This window comes from Gambusia affinis, linkage group LG13 (genome assembly GCF_019740435.1).
Source record: "Gambusia affinis linkage group LG13, SWU_Gaff_1.0, whole genome shotgun sequence".
In the NCBI taxonomy this organism is placed as follows: domain Eukaryota; kingdom Metazoa; phylum Chordata; class Actinopteri; order Cyprinodontiformes; family Poeciliidae; genus Gambusia; species Gambusia affinis.
Window position 1 is genome coordinate 22272384 of NC_057880.1, and position 27306 is coordinate 22299689.

Genomic DNA, 27306 nt, shown 5'->3' on the forward strand with positions numbered 1-27306 from the left:
TCTAAAGCCGCTGGAACGTGGGAGAGACGGACCACACATATGGAGGAAAAAAGAGCCACCAGTAGCAGTTTGGGACCGGGTCGCTGCAGCACTGAGTGGAGGAAAAGAGCCACCAGTAGCAGTTTGGGACCGGGTCGCTGCAGCACTGAGGTGGGATTTACAGCAACTTACAAAAGTATTCAAAATACTTGAACGTTTACACATTGCCACATTATAACCACAAACCCTAATGTGTTTTATTGGAATTTTTACATATTAGACATATGTAAAGTGGCACATAACTATGAAGTAAAGAGAAATAATACGGGGCTTTTAGTTGTTAAATAAGGCGTTCTCTCCACAAATCTGATCTTCTCAGATGAGTACCAGGAAGAAAACCATAAGAAGTCCCATTTGGGATTTTTAATAAGCCACATATGAAAAAAATTTGCTCTGGTCAGATTAGATTAAACTTTAACTTTTGAGACTTTGTCCAATTAAGCAGCATCTCCATCACTAATCTTAGTGGCAGCATTATGCTCTGGGGATGCTTTTCATCAGCAGAAAGGGAATGTGAGCTGTTTGGAAAAGAGATTAAGCAAAAAAAAAAAAAGGAAAGAAAGAAAAACAGAAAAGAAAATATTATAGGTGCTCCAAAGGACTCTAAGCTGAAACAGATATTCACTTTGACTAGGGTAAAAAATATAGTCAAAGTCAAAACCATAATCACACTGAGAATCTGTGCCAATACTTGAGAGATGATCTCCATCCAGTCTGGCTGAGCTTGAGCTCTTTGGCAAATAATAATGAATGAAGATTTTCTATCTCAAGGGGAAGGGAAATCACATTTCCTATTCACTTCACAACTGTACTCTACTTCCTGTTGGTCCATCACATATAATTCCTGTAGCATACTTTCCTGAAACTATATCATTCATCATCTTTCATCCAGAGTTTTATATACTGAATGCAAAACAAGTGGACTAAACAAGCGAGATGAGTAAAACTGTGAAGTTTGGCAAACAGCCTAAACTTAGGCGTTTATCTTCTTATTTACTGAATCAGTACCACAATCATCTGATGTTAAATGACTTTGTGCCAAAAACAACAACTACAACTTTAAAGATTTATCAGGAGTTCATGATTTTCTGTCTCTAATGTCTGCACCTATCAGAATATTATGGCAGGATTCAAACAGACCTGCTTGTTCCATCAGTTTCTTCTGAAAGTGTGTTTTATTTTCTTATAATGGATTCAAAGTGTTTCTGTTCTAGCTACAAATATAAAACATGCCAGTTATTTCTAAGAAAACTTTCCGTATTGATTTATTTAGATTGCTTTCACAAAGACAGTGTTTGGAGAAAGAGATGCTCTCTGTGGACTGTTATCTTTTAATGTCTCAAATGGAAATCCTTTTCTCCTCAGACTGAGATTCGAGACAAAATAAATCAAGTCTGTGCCTGCTTTGTCTTTCTTTTTCCTTTCTTTTTTATTTTTTTATTTTATGGAAACCACATCCCAGAGACCATACAGCAGTCTGTCAGGTATTTAAATGAAAATTTCCTAACCACAAGCTACATTTTTACAACAGGGCAGCTACTCCCTGACCCTGTAAAATCCTGCACAACTTCTGTGTAAAAGCCTTCCACAATCACCAGACCTGCTACCTGTGAGTTATACTTCCTCATCCCTCTCTCCCTCTCGGTCCGCAGCCCCCATATTCTCTGTCCCCCCAACCCCCACTCTCTCTCTCTCTCTCTCTCTCTCTCTCTCACTCTCTATCTTTCTCATTCCATGCAGCTGAGAGTTGTAAATCAAGTAGAAACACAGCTCTACATATGAGCATGTGTGTGCGTATACTGTACTCTGCCTGCTCACCGCTGCCAAAAACCGTGTCCCAACCGCCCCGTTTTCACCTCCCTATATGTCTGCCTATAGGAGGCGGAAGAGCCAGAGGGGACGGAGGCGTTGCGTGTGCGCGTGAGTGTGGGTGGGATTAAGTTTGGTGCTATCTGTCAGGGTCATGTGGGTTGAAGGAACACATCCTGGACACTTATCTCAAGTGGTGCAGGAAGAGAGTGAGCGTGCTTTCTGCAGGTTTTTTAAAAGAAAGACAGAAAGTGTATTTAACTGTCACAAACCTGCCTAATGAATGTTGAAGATTAGATGTTTAATCTCAATTCAGCTTTAAAGTGGCACAACTGTCAAAAAATACTAACAATAATATTGTTCTGCATCAGATCAGTGTAATTAAGGCAGCATTCACAAAGCTACTCTTAAAAAGCAAATATCACGTTTTCTGTGTACTGTCACTAACGCCTTAAAAACACACCCCTTCTCTTCCTTGCCTTATTTTTAAGATGAATGCAAAAGTAAACCAAAACATAAAAAAATACTTTGTATCTATATATATTTGCTTCAAGGCCAGGATAAATCAAACTACACTGTTAGTCTGAGGCCTCCAGGTGTGATGGTTTACCTGGAAGCAGAGCCAAAGTTATGCTTTTCCAAAGGCCACAAACGCAAATAAGTTTAATAGTATCATAATAGTGGTGTTATTAAGCACTATAATACAATAAAACTGCGAGCAACACCCTGACTGTGTTTATGGGAGACGTTTCAGTAGTCATTCTGAAGCTAAGTATGTTATTCTGTTTTGGTAATTAGTGTGGCTTTTATCACTGACGGGCAGCTCCCAACACTATCACTGGTCATTTTTCAAATGTCACACTGCCACAGTAGCGCTAGGGAAGCGAGAAGGAGGGCTGTTGGTGTTTCTCCTCCATGAGAAGCAAGTGAACAATTTGCTTTTAACCCGACATTTGCTCAAAGTAGATGAGCTGAAGATGTAGATCCATTTCTTTTTTTTCTGTTTTGTGCAGAAAGTGTCATGAGAAACGGAGAGTGTGTGCGGGAGGGGAAAAAGTGTCAAAAGCATGCCATATTTAGGCCAGACTGACACACTGTGAAGACACGGGCTAACTGTTGCTTTTCACGCGTCGCACCGTCTCTTCTTACCATCTGCCCTCCCTCTTTGTCTGAATGTGTGTGTATATATGTCGCTTTCTTCGCCTCTCCCGTTCTTCGCTGAACTGTTGTTCTCCGCCTGGCTGATACCATCTTGGCTCTTACACTCTCTCCACCTCCTTTCTTCCACTTCGCTCCATTAGGAGTGCCTGAAGGTCTCAACGAGACAGCAGGAATATTTTGGAAGGAAGAAAAAAATTTTAAAATTTTTTTTAAAAGGCTGATGGCCATCATGGTCCTGTGAATGCAGTTTCTGGCCCTAAAATGGCTCCTATTTGAATCTGCTCTCCATAGAGATGGTGTAATATCAGGAGTGAAACGCAGTGACTAAGTGGCACTATGTGTCAGAGGGCTTGTGGCCACAATAAAAATAGAAAACATGGAGAATATTTCTGCTGGTATATTTAAACCAGACAACCAGAACATAAAGTACAAAACCGATATGACTCACAAATGCAGAGGAGATTACAGACACACACATATGCAGAGACACAAATAGACTTCTTCACATACAAATCAAGCACACATCAATCCCACTGCAGACAGGCATGTTTCGCCTCAACGGCCATTCACGTTTCTCACTACCTGTTTCTGGCCATCCTGGAGCCAGATGTGTGCGCAAGGGTGTGAGAGAAGCGTGAAAGAGGAAGTGACCAGTGTGCACGGTGCGGCTCGGCAAGCCAGGTGTGGGCAGTCAGGCCTATCACTGATTTTCTATATGAAGTGTAAAAATAGGAAATAAGATTGTAGAACTTACAAAAGCTTAATCCGTGCTGATTTAACAATGGGAATAATTCTGAAAAAGTCCCACAATCTTTAAATCTTTGAAATTTAGCTTAATAACAGACTAAATGAGCCTGAGTGAAAGATTAATGTGAAAATATGCATGCATTAAATACAGCAGTTACACACAGAGATCTTTTTGACAAGCATCTATCTATAGAATAGGTTTTTTTTTTTAAATCCCAAGCCATTAAAAAGAAATGTAACGTCATTTGAACCACAGACTGATAAATGTCAAAAGGCATTCATCCCCCTGCAGACATAATAACTCTCCATGGTTAGGGTTTTTCCACCAAACCTTTCCAGTGTCATAGCCAGCTCTCAACTGTTTCTATTATAAAGCAGAAAGAAACCAGCTTGGTTGTCTACAACCAGCTTGGTGACGCGTCATCACTTCACCTAAAATGTTACTTTCAGTGACAGTTTGACCTTTCATTGGTTGAATTTGAAGCCCTGTGAAGTAATTATTCAAGTTAAAATCACAGCGATGTCCACACAAAGTCTTCAATTAAAGATCCACAATTTTCATATTAAAATCCAAACTATAAAATCAAGTTTTATACTCTCTATAGAAAGAAAAAGACTGTCTTGTCTAAATAAAATTCCCCACGTGACGTTTCATTATTCTCTTTTTTGGAATGCCATAAAGAGCTTCTTTTCTAACCTTCAGTCTTTTTCTTAACTCTACTTTTCTGTTGTTTGGTTGGTTTTTGCTGCGGAGAGACAGGGAAAATCTTTGTAGCTTAAAAATGTATCAAGAGTAATGCATTAAAAGATACAGTTTAAAAATGTTCAATAACAATCGATCTGGCTCCAGGTAAGACCTTACCCAAACCACAGTCCAGCACTGGAGGACCTCAAACGGTGCAAATGATCCCAGAGGATGGGAGCCGTGCACAAAACTCACTAATGTAACAAACAATGTCTTCATATCACTGCATTTCTAACAGTTATATAAGAGCAGTGCTTCCTATGGAAGTTACACACACATTTTTATATGAACACAAATTACAAGACCTGACAGCATTTATGAACACTGCAATCAGCATTTATGGAAAACAGCGGTGGTGAGAGCAGCTCCCTGCACTAAGCTGACCCACATATGATACAGGAAGCAATAAAACAAAAAATACTAGAGCTCCTGATGATCGCAGTTCTGCCCTCTTTACAAAAGAACATGGAGAACCTGCCATCTTAATGTACTTATACCCCTGGAAGTAAGTTAATAAAGCCTTGTTATAATTTAAACTCAATTAAATAATGTATTTCTGCGATACTCCTTCATATTTACAACTTTTGTCTTGAGATCTTTATCTCATTCCAATGAAAATGCCATGAGATGAAGCTCTAAAAAAACAAGTAAGAGCATGTTAATATGTTTACTTTGCTTTTTACAACTGCATGTTTTTCAAGTCATGTCAAAAAAGTGGGCCAGAATCAGCCAATCAAAACGTTCTAGTCCATTTATCCAGCTGACAACATTCATGCATATTTAAATGAGTTTTTTTTTTTTTTCAGCCAAGTGTGAACACATCTTTCGCAAGACTTCAGTATGATGTTTTTAATTTTGAAAGAGTATTGTCTTCCAATTCTCCCTTTTGTCCATATATTGAAAAGCTCTTTGTCTTTATGTTGATGTGTGTTCATAAACTATTATTGCATAATGATTATCTGCAGTTAAGTCACCATTTAACATTAAAAAACTTTCACATCAGACTTTGTCTGATCCAGTTTCTCATTACTTATCAGCTGTTTCGTCATCTGCCGTCTTCACAGAGGTGAATATTCACAGATAAGTGTCCAGATGCTGAACACATATCTCATTAGCAGCAGAGTGCAGCACAGCAGCAGCTAAAAATATTAGCATTGCACACGCTAATAACCAGCCTCCCTGAAACCCTGGCTTGAGCCCAACGACCAGAGGATGGGGGCCGTGTCAAGCTAATAAACCCTCTTAATCTAAACAGGCACTGGGTCAGAATGCATGTGTGTGTTTTGAAGTGCATGTGTGGCTATAGCTGGCTAACCCCAGCAGATGAGCCTTCACCCCAATCACAGCCCCCTTTTTTGCTGGCAGTCTGCCGTCTGACTTGGCAGACACACACTAGTTAAGGGGGTCTGGTATGCATGTGTGCGTGTGCATGCATGTGCATTTGAGTCTGTGTGTGATTGCACCAGGGAGGGAGGATTATAGTTGTTGAACATACACACGCAAATGAGCGACGGGCCCGACTGGTCTGCATGGTGTGTGTGTGTGTGTGTGTTTCAGTGTTGTAATAAAGCCAACAGTGTTTTACTAGCCCACTGACACAGAGCATAAAAAGATCAGTGGGCCAAATCCATTAGTAGCATAATTGCATTACATGGTAAATATTCCTAAAAGGTCAGTATCTCCATCTGAAACATCATCATCACAGAGAGCTGCAGTACAATCAGGAATTCTGGTGTTTTACGTAAGTTAGATGAAATAATTGCTAGTTGTCTGCATCTGTTGTAGGGGCAGAGTTGGCCAGCAGGACTGATTTTCCACTTCAGGGTGATTCAGCATCAGCCTCTGGCAGTCTAACAGATGATCTTACACCGTGTGAGTGTCTGATGTTTCGTTTTAATGTCCCAAAAAACAAAAATCTCCTGACCGGCGCTGCCTCTGTTACCCAAAGCTGAATGACTTAGATCCAGTTAAAACACATCTACCATGTGAAACACTGTGTAGGCCCCCAGTGAGAAAAACTTATCTCAAATAATTACCCAAAAATGATTAAAGTTAATCTGGAGTTAATTCAACTTGAACATGTTGTCTTCGAATTACTGAGGATTATAATTTATAGATACCATGTTAGTTAATTCATTTAAAAGGTCCGATGGCTCAGTGGAAATGAGAAGTTTCAGTGTGCAGCACATTGTGTGGGCAGTTGAGAGACAGTTTGAGGAAAAGCAAAATTCAAGTTGCAACACATGTAAAGCAATCCTGGAATGCTTTACTTTTTTATTATGTTAGTATATGGAGTTTCAGTTTTCACTTATGACAAGTTCTCAAACTAAAAGTTTCATTCAACTTCAGCCTTTACTCATAGAAAACTGAAACCTTGAAAGTATCCTGCCTGACTTGTCAAAAAACTGTAAAACAAACAAATGATCATTAAAAGTAATTAAGAATGGCTTCTGAGTGACGGAGAGCTGATTGATAAAGCAATACTGAGTGAATAAACTATAAACATAACATTTTGCAGGCTATTGAACATAAGTCCTAAATTATTTACATGTTAAATTTTAAAAGTAGAAATTAGAAAAAAACTGATTCTACAAAAAAAATTAGACCAACATTTAAATGAAGACGTCTCAGTTAACTTTAACTGTGATCTTTGTGTGCCTGGTGTTCTGTAGATATGTTTAACAGGTTGTATTTTGAATTACTTTATCAAACTTAAGAACAGTCAAAATGTTTCTGTCATAGAGCAGAACTTAAAGTTTGTGTCCAAATGTAATTATTTCAGCAAATATTTCTGTTATATTTATTAATAATAAGAATAACTTAAACCTATATTTGAAAGCTTAAACAATCATTGTAGTAGCAATGGAGAAAAATGTGTAGAATTTTGTTTCTGGACTAAGTCGGCCATCTCAGACTGATCTGAATTATGATTTTAGACCAATCAACACTGTCGAATCACTCACCGCCACTTTCTCCACTGCTTTAAACTAACAAAGGGCTGATATGACACACAGACGAGCCTGAAGTAAGTGGATGGTAGTCAGAAACGTAAGCTTAAAAACCGGAATGCACAACAACACACAGAGGCAGCAAAAAGAACATACTGTACTGTCTACACACAAAAAAAACGCGCGCACGTACAGCCTCCAGGCTATTGTCCTCCACATTTAGGTCACGGCGAAACTAACAGCTTCACACACACACTTACACACATACTCTCCCCAGGAGGCTCTCCTCACCTGCAAAGAGGCCAGTTTGGACACAGTGTCAAAGATTAAACCTGTGTTTTATCTCTGTAAGGGGGGAATGCTTCAGGGAGTGTGTGCTAGCATGTGTGTGTGTGCTCACTCAGTCCCTTTAAACCAGAGGGCATGAAGGGGGGGTCACCAGAGAATACACCTTTCTCCTTTGCACGCACACATACAGCTGCCCTTCTCTGTGTGCTCGGTCAAGTAGAAAGGTGGATCTGTGTCAGGTAGCAAGGGTATTTACTGTTACTGAGACAAGCAGGCCCAGAAAACAGCAGCACAGCCGAGGGAGGCAGGGACCAGGGCCCAGACGAAGGAGAGAAAAGAAAGAAAAGAGTTGACCGGGAAGGAAACTGAGAGGTGAAGGAGGAACCGGCCATGGAAAGTAACAAAGTGTATGGGTGTATATGCAAATAGAGAAGCTGGAAAAAACTGTAAAACTCTCTGTACATTAAAGGAAAAAAATTAGTCACATTTTTATGTTTAAGCTGAAGAACAGATGGCTAAAACATAAAAATATCCCATACAATATCAAACAAAGTCGACAAGCCAACCCTAAAATCATGGCTTCAAAATATTTAACCTTAACCTAATACCTATAATGATACTATGTAAAATACAGATACTAAAAAATTGCTGACACAAATGGAAACTGAAAAATGTTTCTTCATAATAAGTTGTAAAAACAACTTATTTGCAGTTGTACATTTTTTGATTCTTTTTGGTCACCACTTTGAACTCTATGTAGACCCCATATACTTAAGTTTATGTGCTCTTTACATTTCTTACATATTTTCTCTTGTATCAGATTAAATCAGATTATGATTGTGACAAGATCCATTAGATAAACTGATGGCTGGTGATGTAATGGCTAAAATAGTTAAAGCAAACAAACATTTTATTATAAATTCTATAATGTGATGGTAGTAAAATATTTTTTTTAGTAACAAATTCAAAACTTTTTACTCCTATGGTTATCCAGTAAAATTCTCAAGATGTGCTCATTTTAGCATTTGGATAAGTTGTTTTATGATTTTAAGTATTATAGTATAAATAACTGAAATTCTGGAGGCTTAATCTGAGTTAGCACACAATTTATTTGTGAGCTGTAATACACAAATATATGCTAATAACAACAGAAAGATATTTTTATATTCTAAAATCATACTCGCTCTAGAAAAGACAGTACGCTTATAGCAGCAATTCTAGTTATAAATTAAATACTCAATTGAAAGTATAAAAAGCTTTGCATATTATTATTTTTTTTATTTAATTAGAGCATTTTATTCTGTATGTTATAAGTTTCTGTAAAGACTTGACAGCACAGTTTAAAAATGATCTGACCAAACTTGGCGTTTTACCATAGAAAACAAGACATTAGTTCCCCTTAATAAGGATGTTTCCCAAGGTTGTATTCGGGCATCCATTTTATTCTGTTTTATGATGGTGTTGGAACTAAATGCACCCAAAATAGATTTAGAAGTCAATGCCAAAGGCACTGATACTGGCTGTGACGCTTTTTCAGAAAGTTTTTCAGTCACTACAACAATATCAGCAGAAGCTGAAAACTGTTTTAAGAGACAAAATTTAGGACTTTCATTTACTCTCAGCTCAAGTTAACAGATCCCAGCTGTTACAAAAAAAGTTGTTTCATACAAATATTTAGGAATTTAGCAAAAAAAAGTATCTCTTGTTGTTAATGCTGGCCATCAACAAATCAAAGCTTAGATGTGAACTAATTTAACACATTATAAAAGGTATTTCCCCTTTTGCAAATTTATCTAGACTAAATTATTATTAGCATTATTAATATTATTAGTACCACTTTTTTCTTTGAAACACAGATATGATTAAAAATAAACAACAGCAACAGTCCTAAACAAACCCTGAACATTGAAAAGAATATAAGCACCATGCATCTCAAATAAGCATTAATGTTCCTGTTTCTTTTTCTCTTTTGCTCTCTTTGTTTATTTTGTTTCTTATTTCTTCTCAGTTATCACGCAGCCCAGTGAGCGAGGGACCACAGGTGCCTGGGTGAATCCGACGGACATCCGTAATTTATCATTCATACGCCGGTGACGGCAGGCCAGGCCGAAATATGGCACGGTAAACACAAACCATATATCATTCACAGACACAGATACACACTGACAGCCGCAGACACACTTAAACACACACACATACAATGCTTCTTTGAAGAGCGCTGCTTTTATGCGAACACGGAGCCGGACATGGGTCACGTCACAACATGTTTCTTATATCTTTTTCTGTTCATTCCACTTAATCTTCGTCTTTCTGTAGAGATATTCTTCTCCTGCCATATCTTTTTTTACCCTTGTTGATTCTTTTTCTGGAAGACTAGACACTTAAAGGTATAATACTGTCACCTTTCTCTAACAGAGAAAAAATATTTTGCCATCTCATGTTGAATGCAAGAATTTGCTTCCTCTGAACAGTTTTAGCCTTCTGTCTAGACTTCTTTTCATATTCACAAAAAAAATACCCTTTTGACTAACGTTTGATTTTAATTTTTTTGCATCAACACATCGAAGAGATGTCAGCAGGTGCCCAAACTCCTGCATAATCTCTTCTCCCTTAAATGCTTCCTGCTGCAAAACTTTTAATCCAGGTTTTAAAAGGATATATCACAGTGGGACATCACTGCTGGCCTGCATCTGCCAGAGTGAGCTGAGAGCTGATTTCTGTGTTTACATAAGATTACAGCGCAGGGAGAAAAGAAAGTAGCCAATATAGTAGCTCCAAGCCAGGCAGCTCTCATATTTAATGCAGCAAATGCTGCCACAAACAACCTGCAGGACAGGAGGGGGATGAGCAGACATAGCCAAAGGTTGGACCGTTAAGTAGCACCACTTACAAGCCTTTAGGCAGCGCCTCCATGTGTATGTTTAATTATGGTCTACCCATATAGGATTTGAAGCGGTGGTCAATGATCCTAGCCTCGATGCCAGCACCATGATGCAAATCCCCATATGAGAAATCTCTGGAATATAAAATCTGTTGTAAGAGCTGGATTTAAAGCTTTCAGGCAGAGTTGTTAGGTAGAATTTAAACTACTGGGTTTTATTATGACATAAATTTGCAGATAAACTAAGCTGTAAGTTTTTAAAAAATGTATTTAAAAATGTTTTGAATGGCAGATATCAAGAAAAAAATTTGTTCATAAACCTTCCTATCTGGAAACTTAACTCTCTCCAAAACGTAGCAACTGGAATTACCTGTGCTGCTGCCTCTGCAGGAATCTGCGGAAGATCCATCCTATTTTACTGCAGAGTCTAGTTTTTATGTCTTTGAAGCACTTTTACAATAAAGCCAGACTACAAGAGTAAATCTTTGCATTTAAAAATATATATACACATATAAAACTATCACTCCACATCATTCTGAAGACACTGTTCCCAACACGCACGCTGAAGCATCATGCAACAAAACTGGTTAGAGCTGATAGTACATTTTGGTTTGAACTTTATATTCAGATCTTGTCCAGCATGACCTTATGTTTTTCAATGCCCTTGGATCAATCTAATACTTTCCTTTGGGATCAGTGAAATATTTTGAATTTAATTTGAATTGAACTACATTCTCAAAATATGGATGCTTAATAATTTACTAAAGTTATGAGCTAAATGTGGAATGTAATAAACATATGAAAGTAATGAGCATATCTTAAGTTAGTAAAACAGGAAGCAGGAAAATATTTGACCTACATCCAGTTAGATGTATTTTTATGCCTTATGGAGGAACATAAATTAGTACAAAACGGTTAAAAAAATATCAAACTCTTTGAAAACCTGGCTCCCAAAGAGTCAGTTTTGGTTCTGAATAGTATCTAAAAAAACACACTCATCTGAAAATGACTAAATAATTGGTCTTTTGGAGTGACTCCAAAACTCTTTCTTGCACAGACAGACTGTGTTGTGTTTATTGCACTTGTTTCTGTTTGTTTAGTTTATTGAATCCAGGTCACAGCGCAGGCTACATGTGCTGTGAAGCCCAACAGACCAAATATAAGGTCAGTGTTCCTACCTGACCTATCATTGACTGCTCTCACAATCATGTCAATGACTCATAGGGAATGACCTTGGGACATCTGTGCAAAATCGCTACACCTCTACAAAAATGTGCCAAAATATACATTTTAGGGGCGTGCTCCGGTGGCGTAGAGGGTAGCTCGCCCCACGTTTGGAGGCCCTCAGTCCTCAACGTGGCTGTCAGGGGTTCGATTCCCGGACCCGACGACATTTGCCACATGTCTTCCCCCCTCTTTCTCCCCCTTTCCTGTCAGCCCACTGTTGTATAAGGGACACTAGAGCCCACAAAAAGACCCCTGGTGGGCAAAAAAAAAAAAACTATATATATATATATATATATATATATATACACACATTTTAATGCATTCAAATTGTTTTTCATTCTCTCAAATAAAATTATCTCATCTATATAACTGGGACATTTTTAGACAACACTTTAAGTAAGAATGCAATGCAAAAGAAAAAGGTTGCAAATATACTCAAAAAAATTAAAATTATCCTTTTCTTGTATTAAGTGAGGACAATATGCATATGAAGGTACTTAAAACAGAATAAAATAAATAACACTTTACTGTAAATAAGCATGTGGTGCAAAAGAGGAAGGTTGCAAATATACTAAAAAATTAAAATGATCCTTTTTGTGTATTGAGTGAGTATAATACGCATATGAAGAAACTTAAAACAGAATAAAGATACATTGTGTGTGTTTAGAAAGAATGGTTCCCACAAAATATGTTGTGCAAATGGATCCCTACAATGCATGAAAACAAGAAAACGTGTGTATGAACATCACAGCACATCCTGTGGTGAAACCACATTCTAAGGCCTTTGTTTTAAATGAAACTCTACACCTGTCTCAAAATGAAGGCAGAGTGTGAAGACACATGTGATCCATCAATAAGTACACTGAGTGTTAATGTAATAATTATTACAGAGCCTGATCTGGTTCAAACATCAGCATGCTGATAGGAGATGCAGTTGGAGATTATGTTTATATGTAGTAATTTTTCATTAATGAAACTCTCACTGTTAACACTTTACATGTGCAGGTTTCAAGGAGGAGAAAATAAGGAAACTCCAAATCAGATACATTTTACTCTCATTCAAAGGAATTGTATACAGCACACCTGTACAAGATAAACATCCATAGCTCTCAAGCTTTTTCAAATTTTGTCACATTACAATCATATATTTCTAGATATCTTATTGTGGTGCTGGATGAAGGACCAACACAAAGCTGAATCTGATTATGAAGTAAAAGAAACAATGTCCTGAAACTTTTACCCTTTTATATATACTAAATAGCTCAAGCTCAGTCACAGACAATAGAGAGTGTATGTGAACACCAACATTCAAGTCCTGCCGCAAATTCAATAGTCTATCTTATTATATAGGATTTTGAGTATCCAATCCAGTCTAAACACTTTTATTGTCCTAACAGATTTTCTTTTGTTATTGAAAGTTGAAAAAAGGGAAATAAATAAGTTGGCAAATGACTTTTACAACATCAAAACAATTCAAAAGATAAAACTGACCGTTCAACAAGAGTAAGTGAGAGAAAATCAGCTGTATCAACAAACTTTGCCATCTCAATCAACCTGAATGATATTTTGAAAAAAAAGAAAGGAAAAGTATCGTTGAATGCTACCCACCTATTTTCGAGCAAGGCAGCTAGGTGATGGATGTGACTGAGCAGAAAAAAACAAAATTCTCAGTACTTATACATACTTTCTTCGACTTTGTTTGATCCATCAGTCAGATGTAAACCAACGCTGTGTCAGTTAGGAACAAAACCTGTGCTAACTACTTTTCCATCAACTTTCAGGCAAAGAGCCAACTGACACGGATATGCCCTTTGGCAAGGAATGAAACCCACATAACCTGCTGGATAGCAGCTGGGTTGTGAATGACCTTCCTTCCTTATACAAGTTCTGACCCAACTTGTTGCTGGCAATATCAGCAAACTCTGGCACTGTTAATTCACAGTTGGTTACAGGAGCAAAAAACTGAAAAGAAAAGTTGAAAATATGTTTATTTTATTTTATTAAGTATTCTTTCTGCCTTGCTTTCACCTTCCTCAGCTGTCTCTTCCTCTCGGTGCATTTTTCTCTGTTTTTCTCACCCAGTGTGTTGAGGAGAAAGACTCAGCAGGTCAGAAGCTTTGGTGGAAATCAGCAGTGTTTTTGTCCATCTTTCTGTGTCTTTTTTAACCTTATAGTTACCCTTCCACCTTGCTATGCCTTTTTTAAAAAGAGAAATCTGGATTTTTATGCCAGCAAACCAGTCAGAGCCTGTTCTATTGAACTCAATGTGTGTGTGTGTTTGGGGGGAAGGTGTGTGTGCAGGTGGACGAAATGGGAATGAGAGCTTGTTTTTGGAACTTGAAATGCGGAGCTGGAGCGGGTGTATGTAATTGTGCATGCGTGACTGTGTGTGTAACCCCAACACCCACCCATTATACACGCAGCCCTGCGACACCCGTCTCATCAAACAGTTGGACGCTGGCCAAGTTCATCTGTTAATGGACAGAGAGTGCCGGGACCCAGCCATTCCTCCCTCTACCCCCTCTGTCTCTCTTTCTCTCCCTTTCTCTCCCCCTTATCCCCCAGGACACTCTACCCCATGCCCTCTCCTCCTCATCTCTCCATATCTAGCTTTTTTTATTGCCCCCCCACCTAAGCTCCTCCCTCAGTTCTCTCAACACCTCTTGGGGCAGTACAGATTGGGGCCTGAATTTCCCTCGTGCTGCAAAGATAAACACTGTGTGTGCGTCCTTTTGTCCCGTCAGTCCGTCGGCAGGATGGTAGGGGTCTGCTGCACATGTACATCAACCTTTGGAGAGCACCTACAAACAAACACTCTGAAGCCAGCTTGAGACAACAAGAAGATAAAAGCCAAACAAAAGCTAAAAAGCATGTTAAGTCCACAATCCTTCTGTGAGAGTGTATTCAGGAGAGAAAGAAAAGCAGTGACTACAGTTCAGAGCGTGTTGAAACACATCTGGAGTTCAATGGAAAACTGTAGAAAAAAAGGGAGAAGGGAAAAAAGGGGCATGTGGGATTTCATCCAGGCTTTCCCGTGGAATACTTCATGCTTTACTCTCAATTTAACACTAAAGCCCATGTCTTGATGCCCCAGCAATTAATTTTGGTTGTTGTAGTTTGGTAGGGACAGGATGTGCTCTTCATGTGATGGTTGGTTCAGTTTTTAATTATACTGCAGCTGTGGTTGAATGATTGTGTGTCAGGAATTTTCAAATGAAAATAAACAATACAGATGATTTTCTTTTGACCCAAGCCTAGGATCTTGTAATCTTTCATGAAAGTATGTCTGCTTTCATTATCATATTTTATTTGTTTAATGCTACATTTCACTGGACCTGTTTGAGGTGCTAATTTTAAGGATCTTAATATGCAATTGTGGAGAAGACAGCAAACATCAGTTGCACATTTGCTTTTTTGATAACGGGGTTCTTTTGGCTCCTTCAGAGCATGACTTTCTGTATATGTTGGCCGGACTCATACTTGGAGATGAGAAAATAGACTTTTCCTCAAGGGTTAGGCCCAAAGTAGAGCTGCTGCTCCTCCTTACCGAAGGGAGTTAGTTGGGCTGGTTTAGGAATCTGATCAGGGAATCTCCTGGGTTGCATCTGGGCAGATCTCATTAGGAAGAAATTTGTAATCATGACAGGCCTACCTATTACTTTTCAAAATTTTAACCCAAAATTTTAAGTAAAATTTAAATTAAACACATTTGTGGCATGCAGTGTAACTCTTTCCGTTTGCAACATTGTGTTAATTACACACTGCAAAGACGTGATTTCTGTGTATTTCTGCCTACCTTACTGCACAGATACTCTGTCATCGCTACATGAACGATGATCACGCAAGTGTGCTAACATGGGAACTTGACTAGCTTGCTTAGCGAATCAGGTTGGGTTGATTTTAAGCTGCCTGCCTTGACGCTTTGGTTTTTTTCACAAACTTAAAGAGAATCTGAATAAGCATTTTCAGTGCACTTTTAGTTTGATTGAGCCACAGCCAATTCAACATCTGCGTACTGTCACAGATTTTTATTAAAAAAAGAATGTTAATAGTTATGTTTGTGGATGCTTTAGTATTTCTGTGCCCACTAACACACCCACAGACTCAGACAGAAAAGCTTAAAAGGTACGTTTTAGCAGCTCTTTATCCATTTTAGGGGTGGGGGTCGGATAAGAGAGGAGGGGGGTGTTGAAGATGAATTATCCATTAGATTTCATCATATCTTACGCGGGCAATTACATCAAGAAAATGATCGCGGGCACGGGATCAATTATGCATGCCCTTGGCCAAAGACCAGGCACTAGGCAGAAGGAGAGGGCATGTGCATGCTCACATACACACACACATGTGCAAAGACAAGGAGGATCTCATAGATGTGGCGCATCAGTTCATCTTACTGCCTAAAAAGTTCATACGCTTAATAATTTAGTTGTGTTCTGGATACAGTTTCCCAACTGAATATTAACAACTTTGAAGTGAGTAACAGCAGCCAGAGGTGAGTGTGTATGGATGTATTTGTAAGGGGGCTAAAAGAGACCTCAGGAAACAGGTCTTGTGAGTCCCACCGGAGACAGCACCTCGAAACACACACACACACACGCATTCACTCAACCATTACAACACCGTTTGCAACAGTGCTCATTCCTGAGCAATTAAGAATTCCTTTTCATCGGTACGTAGGTTCCCATATCTCGCTCATAGCGCTTGTACACAAACCAGGAGAATAGGAGGAAAAGCAGGAGTGTCTCTGTGAGAGTGAGAGGTTAGGAAAGGAGGTTTAGAGATGAAAGAGAAAAAACAATAAAGAGGAAAACAAAGAGATTAATGGCTGTGTTCTGCTTCTTGTTTGTTGTTTCTACTTTCTTAATTGTCAGGCTTTATTAGTGAAAGAAAATTGATTTACTTTATTGACTCTTCTTTTTGTCTTGCTCTCACAAAAAAGAAACATAGGTACCTGAGTACAAAAGGCGGAATAGAGTGTGTTTCTGCACACGCAGCTTGCAGAAACAGAAGCATTTTTCCTGCTAACGACAGAACAATAGGATGCATTTTCTTTGTCTCCTTCTTTTTTAAAGAGTTTTTGCCGACGGTTGAAGAGAAAGTCAATTAGGAAGACGAATCACTAGCTCCAAAATGGCAGCTGAAGATAGAGATGAGGAAGGATGGAGGAAAGAAAAAAAAGAGATGTATCTGACACGAGTTTGTTCAAGGAGAAGCAGAAAGACTGAAAGAGATGTGGGCATTGAGAAATCTTTTCCAACATGTCAGGACCTAAATGTACAGGGGAGAGCCAGATGGTTCACGCTGGGTGATCTTTGTCAGTGTGTTTGTGAAAAACAAGAAGTGTAAGGGGGAAACAGAGAAGACATCATGCAAATTAAACGCATCCAATCTCTGGCTCACTCCACAGTCACTGTTTCAATTAAAAAATGCTACTTTCATTTATATTAGTCTAGAAAAACACATACATATCTCTAACCTAAGGCATGAATGAATAAAAACACACACACATATCCACAAAGAGGCATTAAAACACACAAACACCTCCTGACATGCCGGCTCTGACAAGCGTGGCTGATGTGCGCCTCCAATGCGCATGGTAATAGCCCAATCAAAAATGCAAAACAATTGGCAATTACTGTGAGGACCTAATGGTCATTAGAATTTACAACAAGGTAATGAACTAAAGTCTGCCCATTGCATGCATATTCATAAAGCTATCTGAGCTTTGAAGATTAAAGTAGCGCTTAAAATTCAAATGAGCTACCGCAAATTATCGGGAAAAAGTCAGGTCTTCTGCTGGTGACGGTGATTTGGAGTCTGAGCTTATAATCAGTCCAGAAACGGATGTTGGTAGCCATAAAATATAAAACTTCAAATACTGAGCGGATGAGAAAGAAATTTACTTAAGGGCATGCAACTAAATGAACTAGTGAAGGGTGTATTTATATGTTTGAGCTTATGTGTATAGTTGTTGACCATGTGCAAACTAGAAAAAATCACCAATAAAGGAAAATATAGGCATGTAATTCTTATTTTGAATCACATGGTTCAACTACATCAATGGGATATTATTGCAACCGTCTATATATTTGAAGTTTATCAAATTACACCAAAGGAAAAAAACTAATTAGAAAATTAGGTTTGTGGTAGAAGGAAGTTTTGCCACAGAACATTTTAGAACAAGCCAATGTGTAATTTAATTTGTCAATTCATATTAATGTCAATACGTTGTTCGTAATTTCTCGTTTCTACTGTCAGAGTTGGATGATCAGTTTGTATTGTCTGGACAAGATTTTATAGCCAGGGTTGTTTTTCTGTGAGTGTTCAGGTAAAAAGCTTCAGATGCAACTGCAGCGATATGTTTGAAGCTAAAAACGCCATCTGTTTACAACATGCCAAGAAGAAAGATGTGTAAAGAAGGAGGAGATGGTCGCCGCGACGGGAGGAAGCCGACTGAATCTCAGGATGCAAAACTCAACAATTAGACTGACTCATACAGAGTGATGTGTGCACAGTCTGTGTTCTGCTTACATAAGCAGCTACATATAGTGTGGTCATACGCCGAAGTAGCAGTTCAGCCAAACTGGAAGCAAGAAATCAGAGTTGAGACCCACACACTGCCAGCTCAGCTCTCGCTGCCTTTAACAGGGACTATCCTGCAAGAACTCACACTGAAACACACAACTGATGTAAGTAATGACAGGTAACACTGACGAATGGATACATAAGTAGTCTATGTGCGTATGTATGCGTGTGTATGTCTGTGTGTGTGTGGTATATAAAGCCAGTCTGTAATCCAGTGGCCTATATAAATAAGCTTTGTAGTGTATAAACAGTTTTATGTACAAGCCTTCAACATAATAAGAGAGCTGAGCTACATGTGCAGCCCCTGTGTGTGTGCATGCCTTGGAACAGACACTCACACAAAGTGAGCGGCCAAAAACAGCAGCTTTCCCTCTCACCACCAAGAAGTAAATGTAGCATGGATGTCGAGGCACTTGCATAAACACAAAGAGCCGGATCAATAAACAATCCTCCTTCACAGAGAGCGGGTCGACCTGACGTCACCGACACGCCGCCACCACCGCGGGGAAATAATCCTCCTACTTCCAACGTCTCATCCCACCCTGTCACTGCTTTGGGAAAGTTTGCCAGCCAGCCAAAAAAAGCTTGGAGATCTTTCCCTTTTATTGTTATTGTTGTTTTATTTTCTTTTTTAACACATCTGTCATCATTGCTGACCGTTGTTGCTGTTTTGGTGCGTCAGCGTCGCGCTTCTCAGAGAACAGCCGTCAGTCAGAACGTGTGGGCAGTCTGACGTCTTTTCCTTGGGATTTTTTATATTTTTGTCATTTCCTCATCATCATGGTGGTGCTGTCCTTTTCCTGTTCTGCTTCTATTTATTCCAAACCCAGAAAAAAAGCATCACTTCCAGCATGGCATGGGCTGGAATGAGATCTCACAAAATATTAATCTGATATGATAAGATTTTATAGCATTAAAACATAATTGAATAATTTATGCACAAGTTTTTCCTGCTGCCAAAAGATTGATACATTTACAATTTTATGATCGATTTCATTTATTCATAGATTATTAGTAAAAAAAAAAACATAAGACATTTATCCTATTTGTCATTCTGCTTTTCATAGAGTAACAAAGATTTTAGCTGTTAGCTACTGAAGTCGGCTGCTGAACAGACATCCCACTCGCACCATAATAAGAATGATAGTGATTATTTAACTTCCTCAACATGACTGTCTTTTTTGTGATCAAAAATGTTCCTCAACATCTAAATTTGTGTTTTTGTAAGTAACATGGAACTCTTTCAGAGGGGGCTTTCAGCCTCCTGCCCACCAGTGTGCAGTAGCAGCATTGCTCTATGCTCCATACAGCCAAAGAAAACTCTGCTGATTTCTCTGGCATCTCATTTAAAGGTTTTTAAACCACATGAACAGAATCGCGGAACATTTTAGCAGTTTTGTGACGTGGCTTTATGACAGTATTACATTACGCTTCTGTACTTTTCACATGATGTTTTGTACATCAACATACTTTTAGCCATCTGACTAGCAATGCACAGAAACATGGTGTAATATTAGAGATTGATTTCTCAGCCAGAGAACATTTCACTCTGTCTCATTGGAAGGCCCTACAAAAATTACAATTGAAAATTCATCTGACTTTTTTTAAGCAAATTTTCTAAACACTTGATATACCTCAATAATCGGCCCTGGTTTGGTTCACCGTACATGGAGCACTTTGCCGTCAGCATCTGCACTGACAAATCTGATTTTCAATAGCACTACCGGCTGCTATTTAACACTAATACATTATTAATGACTGTTGATCATCAATTTATCTTCTTTTGCCACGTTATTTGCCTTGCATCACGTTCTCTGCAAGAACAAGATTTGTTGGAGGAAAATAAATACCAATCAACGCCATAAGCACAAAAAACACCAAAAAAAACAAGGATCAAAGCAACCTGCTGTACATATGTGCAGGAATCTAATGATCACCACAGGGAATCTCTCAGCTACTCCACAAAGAAGTCAAAGGTCGCAGTCAGGATCACATTCAGCCTTAGCTTTAATCTCAATCCTTTGTTTTGACCACTATTTCTTTTTTTTTTTTTTTTTCAAACTGCAAAGCCTAAGAAACCGCTTGCATGATCCCCCTCTGCGCCTCCGGAGGAGTCACAAGTAACACTGGTGATGTTGTCGGGATGTCATCAGGGTTACCTCAGCCCGGGCCTCAAGCTTCACAAGTCTGGGAGAGAAAGGAGAGCTGCAGACAGAGGAGGACGGAGGTGCTCGCTAAGCGGACAGGGTTCAAAACCAGGAGCTTAACGAAATCTTCTCGGCAGTTGCTGAAAGCCAGGATACCTCGGCTTTATAAATATTCAAGCAGAAAACCTGCCAGACGAGGATGCAGGACGAGGTTTATAGTAGTTAACACTTTAATTCTGTCTTATATAACAGTGTGGGTGTGTGTGCTGTGGAATTACCAAGCAGGATAAAGCTCAAGTCAACTGACTCGTCTTTGTTTTATTGCTGCTCCTAATACCATAAGCAGCAAAATGTTGTTTTTAGCACCATCGCCATGCTGCCCATACTCACTGTTTTTCTTCTTATTGCTGAACATTTCACTCTGAAATGCACTAAATAATTTATTCCAGCTTAGTTTGTTTATAAAATGACAATTTACAGCAAAAATCATCTCAACTTACTTTACAACACAATTGATTCAAATCATATCAAATATAGTTCAATCAATCCACTCATACAAACAGATTCAGATTCACTTACTAACATCCTAGTTCAGATTTAACTGTAACAGATTCAGCTTAACATGCCATTTGGTAAAAACTGGTAGATCTGCATAAGCCCTCCCATTAATTAAGTAGTTCACTTTTCATCTATCCATCCTTCTGAGCAAGTATGAGGTGACAGTGGTTGGCCGATTGCATCAACATATAGATTTATACTCTATGTAATTTAGAAATTAATTACTTGTATGGTTTTATCTCTTTTTATTTTTTTTAGTCACATTTAAATGTTTCAAATAACCAAACAGGTTTTGAAGAGACTAGGATTATTTTTTCTTTTCGAAACCAACTGGAGTAAAACTATATATATATATATATATATATATATATATATATATATATATATATATATATATATGTGTGTGTGTGCGTGTGCGTGGGGGTGTGTGTGTGTGTGTGTAGTTTCAAAACACAAGTGTTGAAATTACACTCAGCCATGGTGGTGTTCATGTCAAAGTTTAGGGTTAGGGTAACTTAGTGACAGGATCTGGACAGCGAGAAAATGTCTGAGCCAAAGTTTGTGACCTTAAGCTGAAGCTACTTGGATTATGTAGCAGGACAGTGTTCCAAAGCATGATTGAATTGTTCAAAAACAAACAAAAAAACAAGCATAACAATGTGAGAGTTCAGGAATGCCCTAATCAAGGTCTGAAAATAAATACAATTGAGATGTAGACATGTTAGACGCATCAGTCAAGCTTCTAAATCCTCAAATGTGGCTGAATTAAAACAATTCTGCAACAAAGACTGGGCCAGAAAGTTTGATGGCCTTTGTTGCCACCAGGGGTGGCAATGTTGGCTTGGATAGGTTTTTTTAACCTCAATAAATGAAATCATTGTTTTAACACATCAGGTTACTTCGTTTAATTTAAAAAAAAAAAAAACTGTAAGATTAAAAAACAGAAGAAATCCGAAAGGGGCAAAATACTTTCTCCCAGTGACGTTTATATCAATATGCATATATATATAACACAAAGCAGACCACTGGCCTTTACAGAAGATTATTAGCTTTTCCAGTGGTCCCAGTAACCTGTACTGCATGTGTTATCCTACCGCTGATGATTTCCACACACACACACACACACGCACAGCAGCGTGTTTATATTCGGAGAGGCCATTCACCGTGCCAACGCTGTTCAAACGCAGCGCAGCACTCGAGTCCACTAAATAAAATCTTATGTGGAGAAATAAAGAAAGGCGGACAAAAAGGGAGAGCAACAAAAGATTAGTGATGGCAGCCAGCGTGTGAAATCTCTTTGTTGGGCTCGCTGGGATGTTCCACAGCATGAAACACACACTCTCACACACATGCCTACCAAACATACTGTAATTGATTCAGTATCAATTGGCTGTCCTGGATTTGCATTGACTGCTAATGCATCAGGGTGAGACTCAAAGAGAGACAGAGAGAGAAAGAGAGAGAGAGAGAGAGAGAAAGGAGCCAAACGAGAAAAAGGGAAAAGAAAAAGCAGAGGAAGGATACGAGATGGAGGGAGATCATTCTGAAACAGAGCCAGACTGTGATTGGGTGTTAAAAATGCACTAATGTGCACTGAGATGGGCAGCATTAGCCACTGATGATAAGCTAATTGCTAATCAGTAGATCATAGACTAACAACGCTCGTGGCGCGAGGCTCCAAGCCAGGACGGCACTTCAGCGGGGCCAGAGCGGAATGGAGGACCGGATATTTTGGGTTCAGAAATGTGAGAAATTTTGGGGGGATTCATCATCCTGCTCTTGTAGCGATAAAATCCGTGCTAATGAGCTAATACAGATAGCTTATCAGCCAATGTTTCACTGAAATGCAGATCACTGGCCTCATCTCGACTCGACATCCAAACCACGTGAGTTAAATTCTTGCACCTCATTACGAGGAAATCAATTTGGAAAAAACAAACAGGAGGAGGTGTTTCTACAGCTGAAATAATCCATAAAGAATTCCTTCTGAATTTCAATCTTCAAACCAAAGAATTTTTCACAATAATATCCACTGTTGATGGGGAAAAAAAGAAATAGGACAAGACATAGCTGTTCACACTTCACACACACTTCACACACACACGCAGAGACCCCTCTCTCTTTCCAGACATTAGCGATGCTGTTTCTGAGCGAGGGACTGCCTCAGGGATTATAATCAGAATTTTCATCTCAGTTAGGGATTAATAGAATAAATGGGCAAGCAAGAGAGCACTGAGCATTTATGTGTGTGTGGCTTTAATGGCCAGGTACCTTCTTTTTTTTTTTTTTGCAGCAATGATTTGCCTTTTCATTTATCACACACACAAAAAAAACATCTAGGCCAGGACTGTTTGTTGGTAGCAGAAAAAAAAAGCCAAAGTAAGTGCAGAGCTTTTCCCAGATGTTTATTTTATTATTTCAAAATGCACATGCTCTCAGCTTGCACAGTACGCAGGATGTATGCAGATGTAAAGATGGGGATGCATAAACTCGAAATCATGTCCAGTCAGCGTTATTATGTTGGAATATATTCCGTCCTTACAGTATAAACAAAAGTTGCATCTCGATTCCTTTTGTTCCTCTTGTCCAGAGGCTCTATAAAGTTTATAAAACAGAACAGTCACAAATAAGAAACACACACAAGCCATCTTTCTTCTTTTCAGTGTCACTGTGAATATTTTTGGATCGCCACAATCGCAGCTTCAGCAGATTATTATTTAAATATATATATATATTTTTTTATTTTATTATTATTTTTTTTTTTGCATCTCCTGCCAGTTTGGGGTCAATTAGGATGAAAGCTGGGGTTGGGTAGAGGAGGAGGAGGGGGTCGGCTGGAGGGTGCTGGCTTTAATTATCAGCTATCAGGATGAATGTGTTGCAGAGATTGGCCACTGTGGAGAGAGGGAAGCTCCCCAGAAAGAATGGCAAATTAAAGGGGAAAGACGTAAATTTAAACAGACCGTTTAGAGATGTGTTTTCCCCCTTCTCATGAAGCGGCAAACTTTTAATAATGCTTGGCCTGTCCACCGCTCAGTGTGGTGTCAAGTCTGGAGAAGATATATGCTGCTGCTGTCCTGTTTTCCTGTCCTGTCTGAGCGTACAGCTGTTCCCACCAAGACGTTCCCACACGCAGCACTATTCAAGCAACCAGACGCCCTTATTATGATGTAAATCGCTCTAATAACCCAGTTTAGCTGGTGAGTGTCTGCGAGAGTGAGAGTGTGTAAGGAAGCGTGTGTGTGTGTGCGTGTGTGTGAGTGTTTTACATACGTGCCGACACCAGAGAAGCATATAAGCTTAAAGACGAGCTCATGTTCCTGCCGTTGTGGAGAGAAAAGGTCAAGGATGGCACAGATTTTCAAAAAAATCTCTGTTCCCGTAGCTGCAACGTTTCAATCATGGGAACCGAGTTCAGCTCCAAACGTGGAATATGGGGCTCATTTTCTCAAATTCCTGAGCTGTGTTCGGCAAATGGAGTGATGAGGGGTGTTTTTCATCTCTCCCTCTCCATGCAACAGCTAATTTAGTACATGGCTAAAAACTGCAGCTAATTAAAATGCACATGGAACGGGGGGCGGAGGGGGGAATACCACTGTAACAAATAATTAGTGGTGTTAGAACATTTCCGTGAGCGAGGCTCTCGTTTGATTCAAAAATGGAAAGTGGAAAGATTCTCCAGCGTGAAGGTAAACTCCGAGAGGGTAGCGGATGCGGGCCAAATTTATTCGGGTAGAATACTGCGCCCTGGGAAGGAGGGCGGGCGCACCAAGAGCAGGAGACACAAACAGAGTCCCAGCGAGACGCTTCAGCTGCTCCCAAGACTAAAACTCACACACACTGATCAGAAAATGATCCTGCATCAACACACACACATGCCTTGACCAATGGGAAAACAAATTCAAGGGCACTCGTGTCTCCTTTCCACTGGCCAGTGGGAATAGGCCACACTGGGTAAGCACACACACTCTGCACCAAATACAGCTGATTAATAAAGCCCTGCCTCACACAAACAGATACACACTACATCCTGACCAGTTGGTGCAGCACACACTTCACTGGTCTACTGTCCAACCCGTGAAGTTCAAGCAGACCTGAGTTGGTTTTACTGGGACAAATGTTTTCATTCGGAAGCTACAAAACATGACGGGTTGTTGTACTACAGTAAAAACTTGATGACTTAAAAAAACCCTCTGTCCTTTCAAAAGGTTAAGAAATCTGTGTCTGAGATCCTCCAAACTTCTACTAGCGCTGTTTCTGAGGGCAGTGAAGGGAAAAGGGGAAGTACAGGTGAACATCCAGCCATAATCACACACAAGCCCATGCTCTGAACGTTCAGTCACCTGTTTTTCTGCAGCCTGCCGCGCCTGTGTTCATGTAGAGCTGGAGGTGATGCATGTTGCTCTGTTTACCTGGCAGGGGCTCCTGCTTTGGGCAAATCCCCCGAGGTGACGAGAACCTCTCATCGTCTTCGTCTGCTAGCGTGGCCTGAACCCCGACTTCAACCGGCCTCCGGCCACGCAGAGAGTTCAGAGCCGGTGAAGGGGTGAGGGCCAAACCGGGGGAGGGCGAAGGGGGCTTGTCCAGCCCCCTGCCTATGGCGAGGCAGGGTGGCCCGTGGCATCGCTTCCTCTTGTGCTCGATGAAGAGCAAGATGTCTGCCAGGGGGAAGGTGGCCTGGCACTGACCGCAGGTCAGGAGGTCCTGCTCCGGCGAGGGGTGAGAGTCCGGACCCAGCCGAGCCAACCGGCCCGCAGTGGGAACCGGATGGTGGCCATTGAGGCTGCCGCTGTCCTCCGAGTGCTCCGAGCAGCGTTCCGACAGCTCCTCCGACGAGACGACGGCCGTGGAGAGGGGCTCGGCTGCTGCGGAGGCAGAGGGGAGAGAAATTAGATACTCGTGTTTAAATTTCCAACCTATTGATGCAACTCCTGGTGGGATGTGATGAGAGGGACCCAACGGTCACACACAGGATCAGAGTCATGGAGACGGAGCTTCACATGTGGTTCACACAATAAGGGGCTGAGAACGAGGGCCTTGTAATAATAGAAATGCACAAACTGTAGCAAAAGTGATTACAATGCAAGATGGATCTGGATCACAGATCACAGCAATAAACGGTGGGAAATAATATCCCAAATGGATGCAAAGCTCCAATCACACGGCTTTAAAGATAACAATTTCATAGCCAATGACAGGGAGAGCTTAGAAAATGATGCATTGAAAAACCTAAATATGTGGATGAGTTTGACTTGCCGGTCCGTGTTTGTACACGGGCTGAGCCTTTAATCAGCGCGGAGGATTGTCACAAACACATCCAGCACATGTGCTGCGAAAGGAGAAGGAGGGACAGGAGGGACAATGGGACGACTCGTCCCTCTGCTTTTCCCTCATTTGGTGTCCGAACCCCAAAAGAGTCCAATTTCTCCCTCCTAAGGTGAGAAAAAAGTGGACATGAGTGCTTTTTAAGGAATCATCTTGTAGAGCTCAGGAAGCAGCAACTAAAACTCAGCGTCCCTCTTTTAAAAGAAAATCTTCCAGTCCAAGGTGAAGAGTCTGACTCTGAGCTAGTAGCCTAATGTGCGCTGACCTTCTTTACTCATCTGCCAATTTCACATTTTAATGAACTTAAGACCACTGAGAATCAAAAAATAGATTTTAATTTTCACCATCTGGGTGATTGGATACAGATTTTGGTCTGATAACAGGAAGGGGGGCAGGGAGATGGGACGGAGCGTCGTGTGCACACATGTGTGGCCGAGTGTCTGCGGGAAAGTGTGTATCTACAAGGGAGGGAGAGAGGCTGGGTTGGTGGAAATGTGGACTGCACCCCTCCTCAAGGAAATATCTGGACGTCACGGTCCTGAACGACATCAAACTGGGACGTGGATTCTCCAGGCCCAGCAGCTCCCTGAACACCGCTTCCAAAATATTCCCTGTCTTTGATTAATCTTCAGGTTAAGTTAGACAAAACCTCCTCAAGAGGCGTAGCATTAAGTCCACTTATTTATTTAAAAATAAATGTTTTCTATTTGCAAAAAGCTCCTGGTGAAATTGAGAGACAACTTGTAAACTGAAAAGGAGGCAAATTCCTAAAAAAAAAAAAAAAAAAAAAAAAAATCTCAGTAAAACAGAAACATGCAGAAGCCACTCATCTGTGTCTAATTT

General features: G+C 39.9%; 1 protein-coding gene across 2 annotated transcripts in view; it reads right to left on the reverse strand.

Moving 5' to 3' along the window:
- Positions 1-27306, reverse strand: part of bcl11aa (BAF chromatin remodeling complex subunit BCL11A a) — a 51090-nt gene that overhangs the window by 21304 nt on the left and 2480 nt on the right. The window contains exon 2 of one of the 2 annotated variants that reach the window (XM_044135677.1): positions 25551-26003. In XM_044135677.1, coding sequence (XP_043991612.1) covers positions 25551-26003 — 453 coding nt within the window. Of the gene's footprint in view, positions 1-25481; positions 26004-27306 lie in introns of both variants that reach the window. The other variant, XM_044135676.1, reaches the window with a different exon arrangement.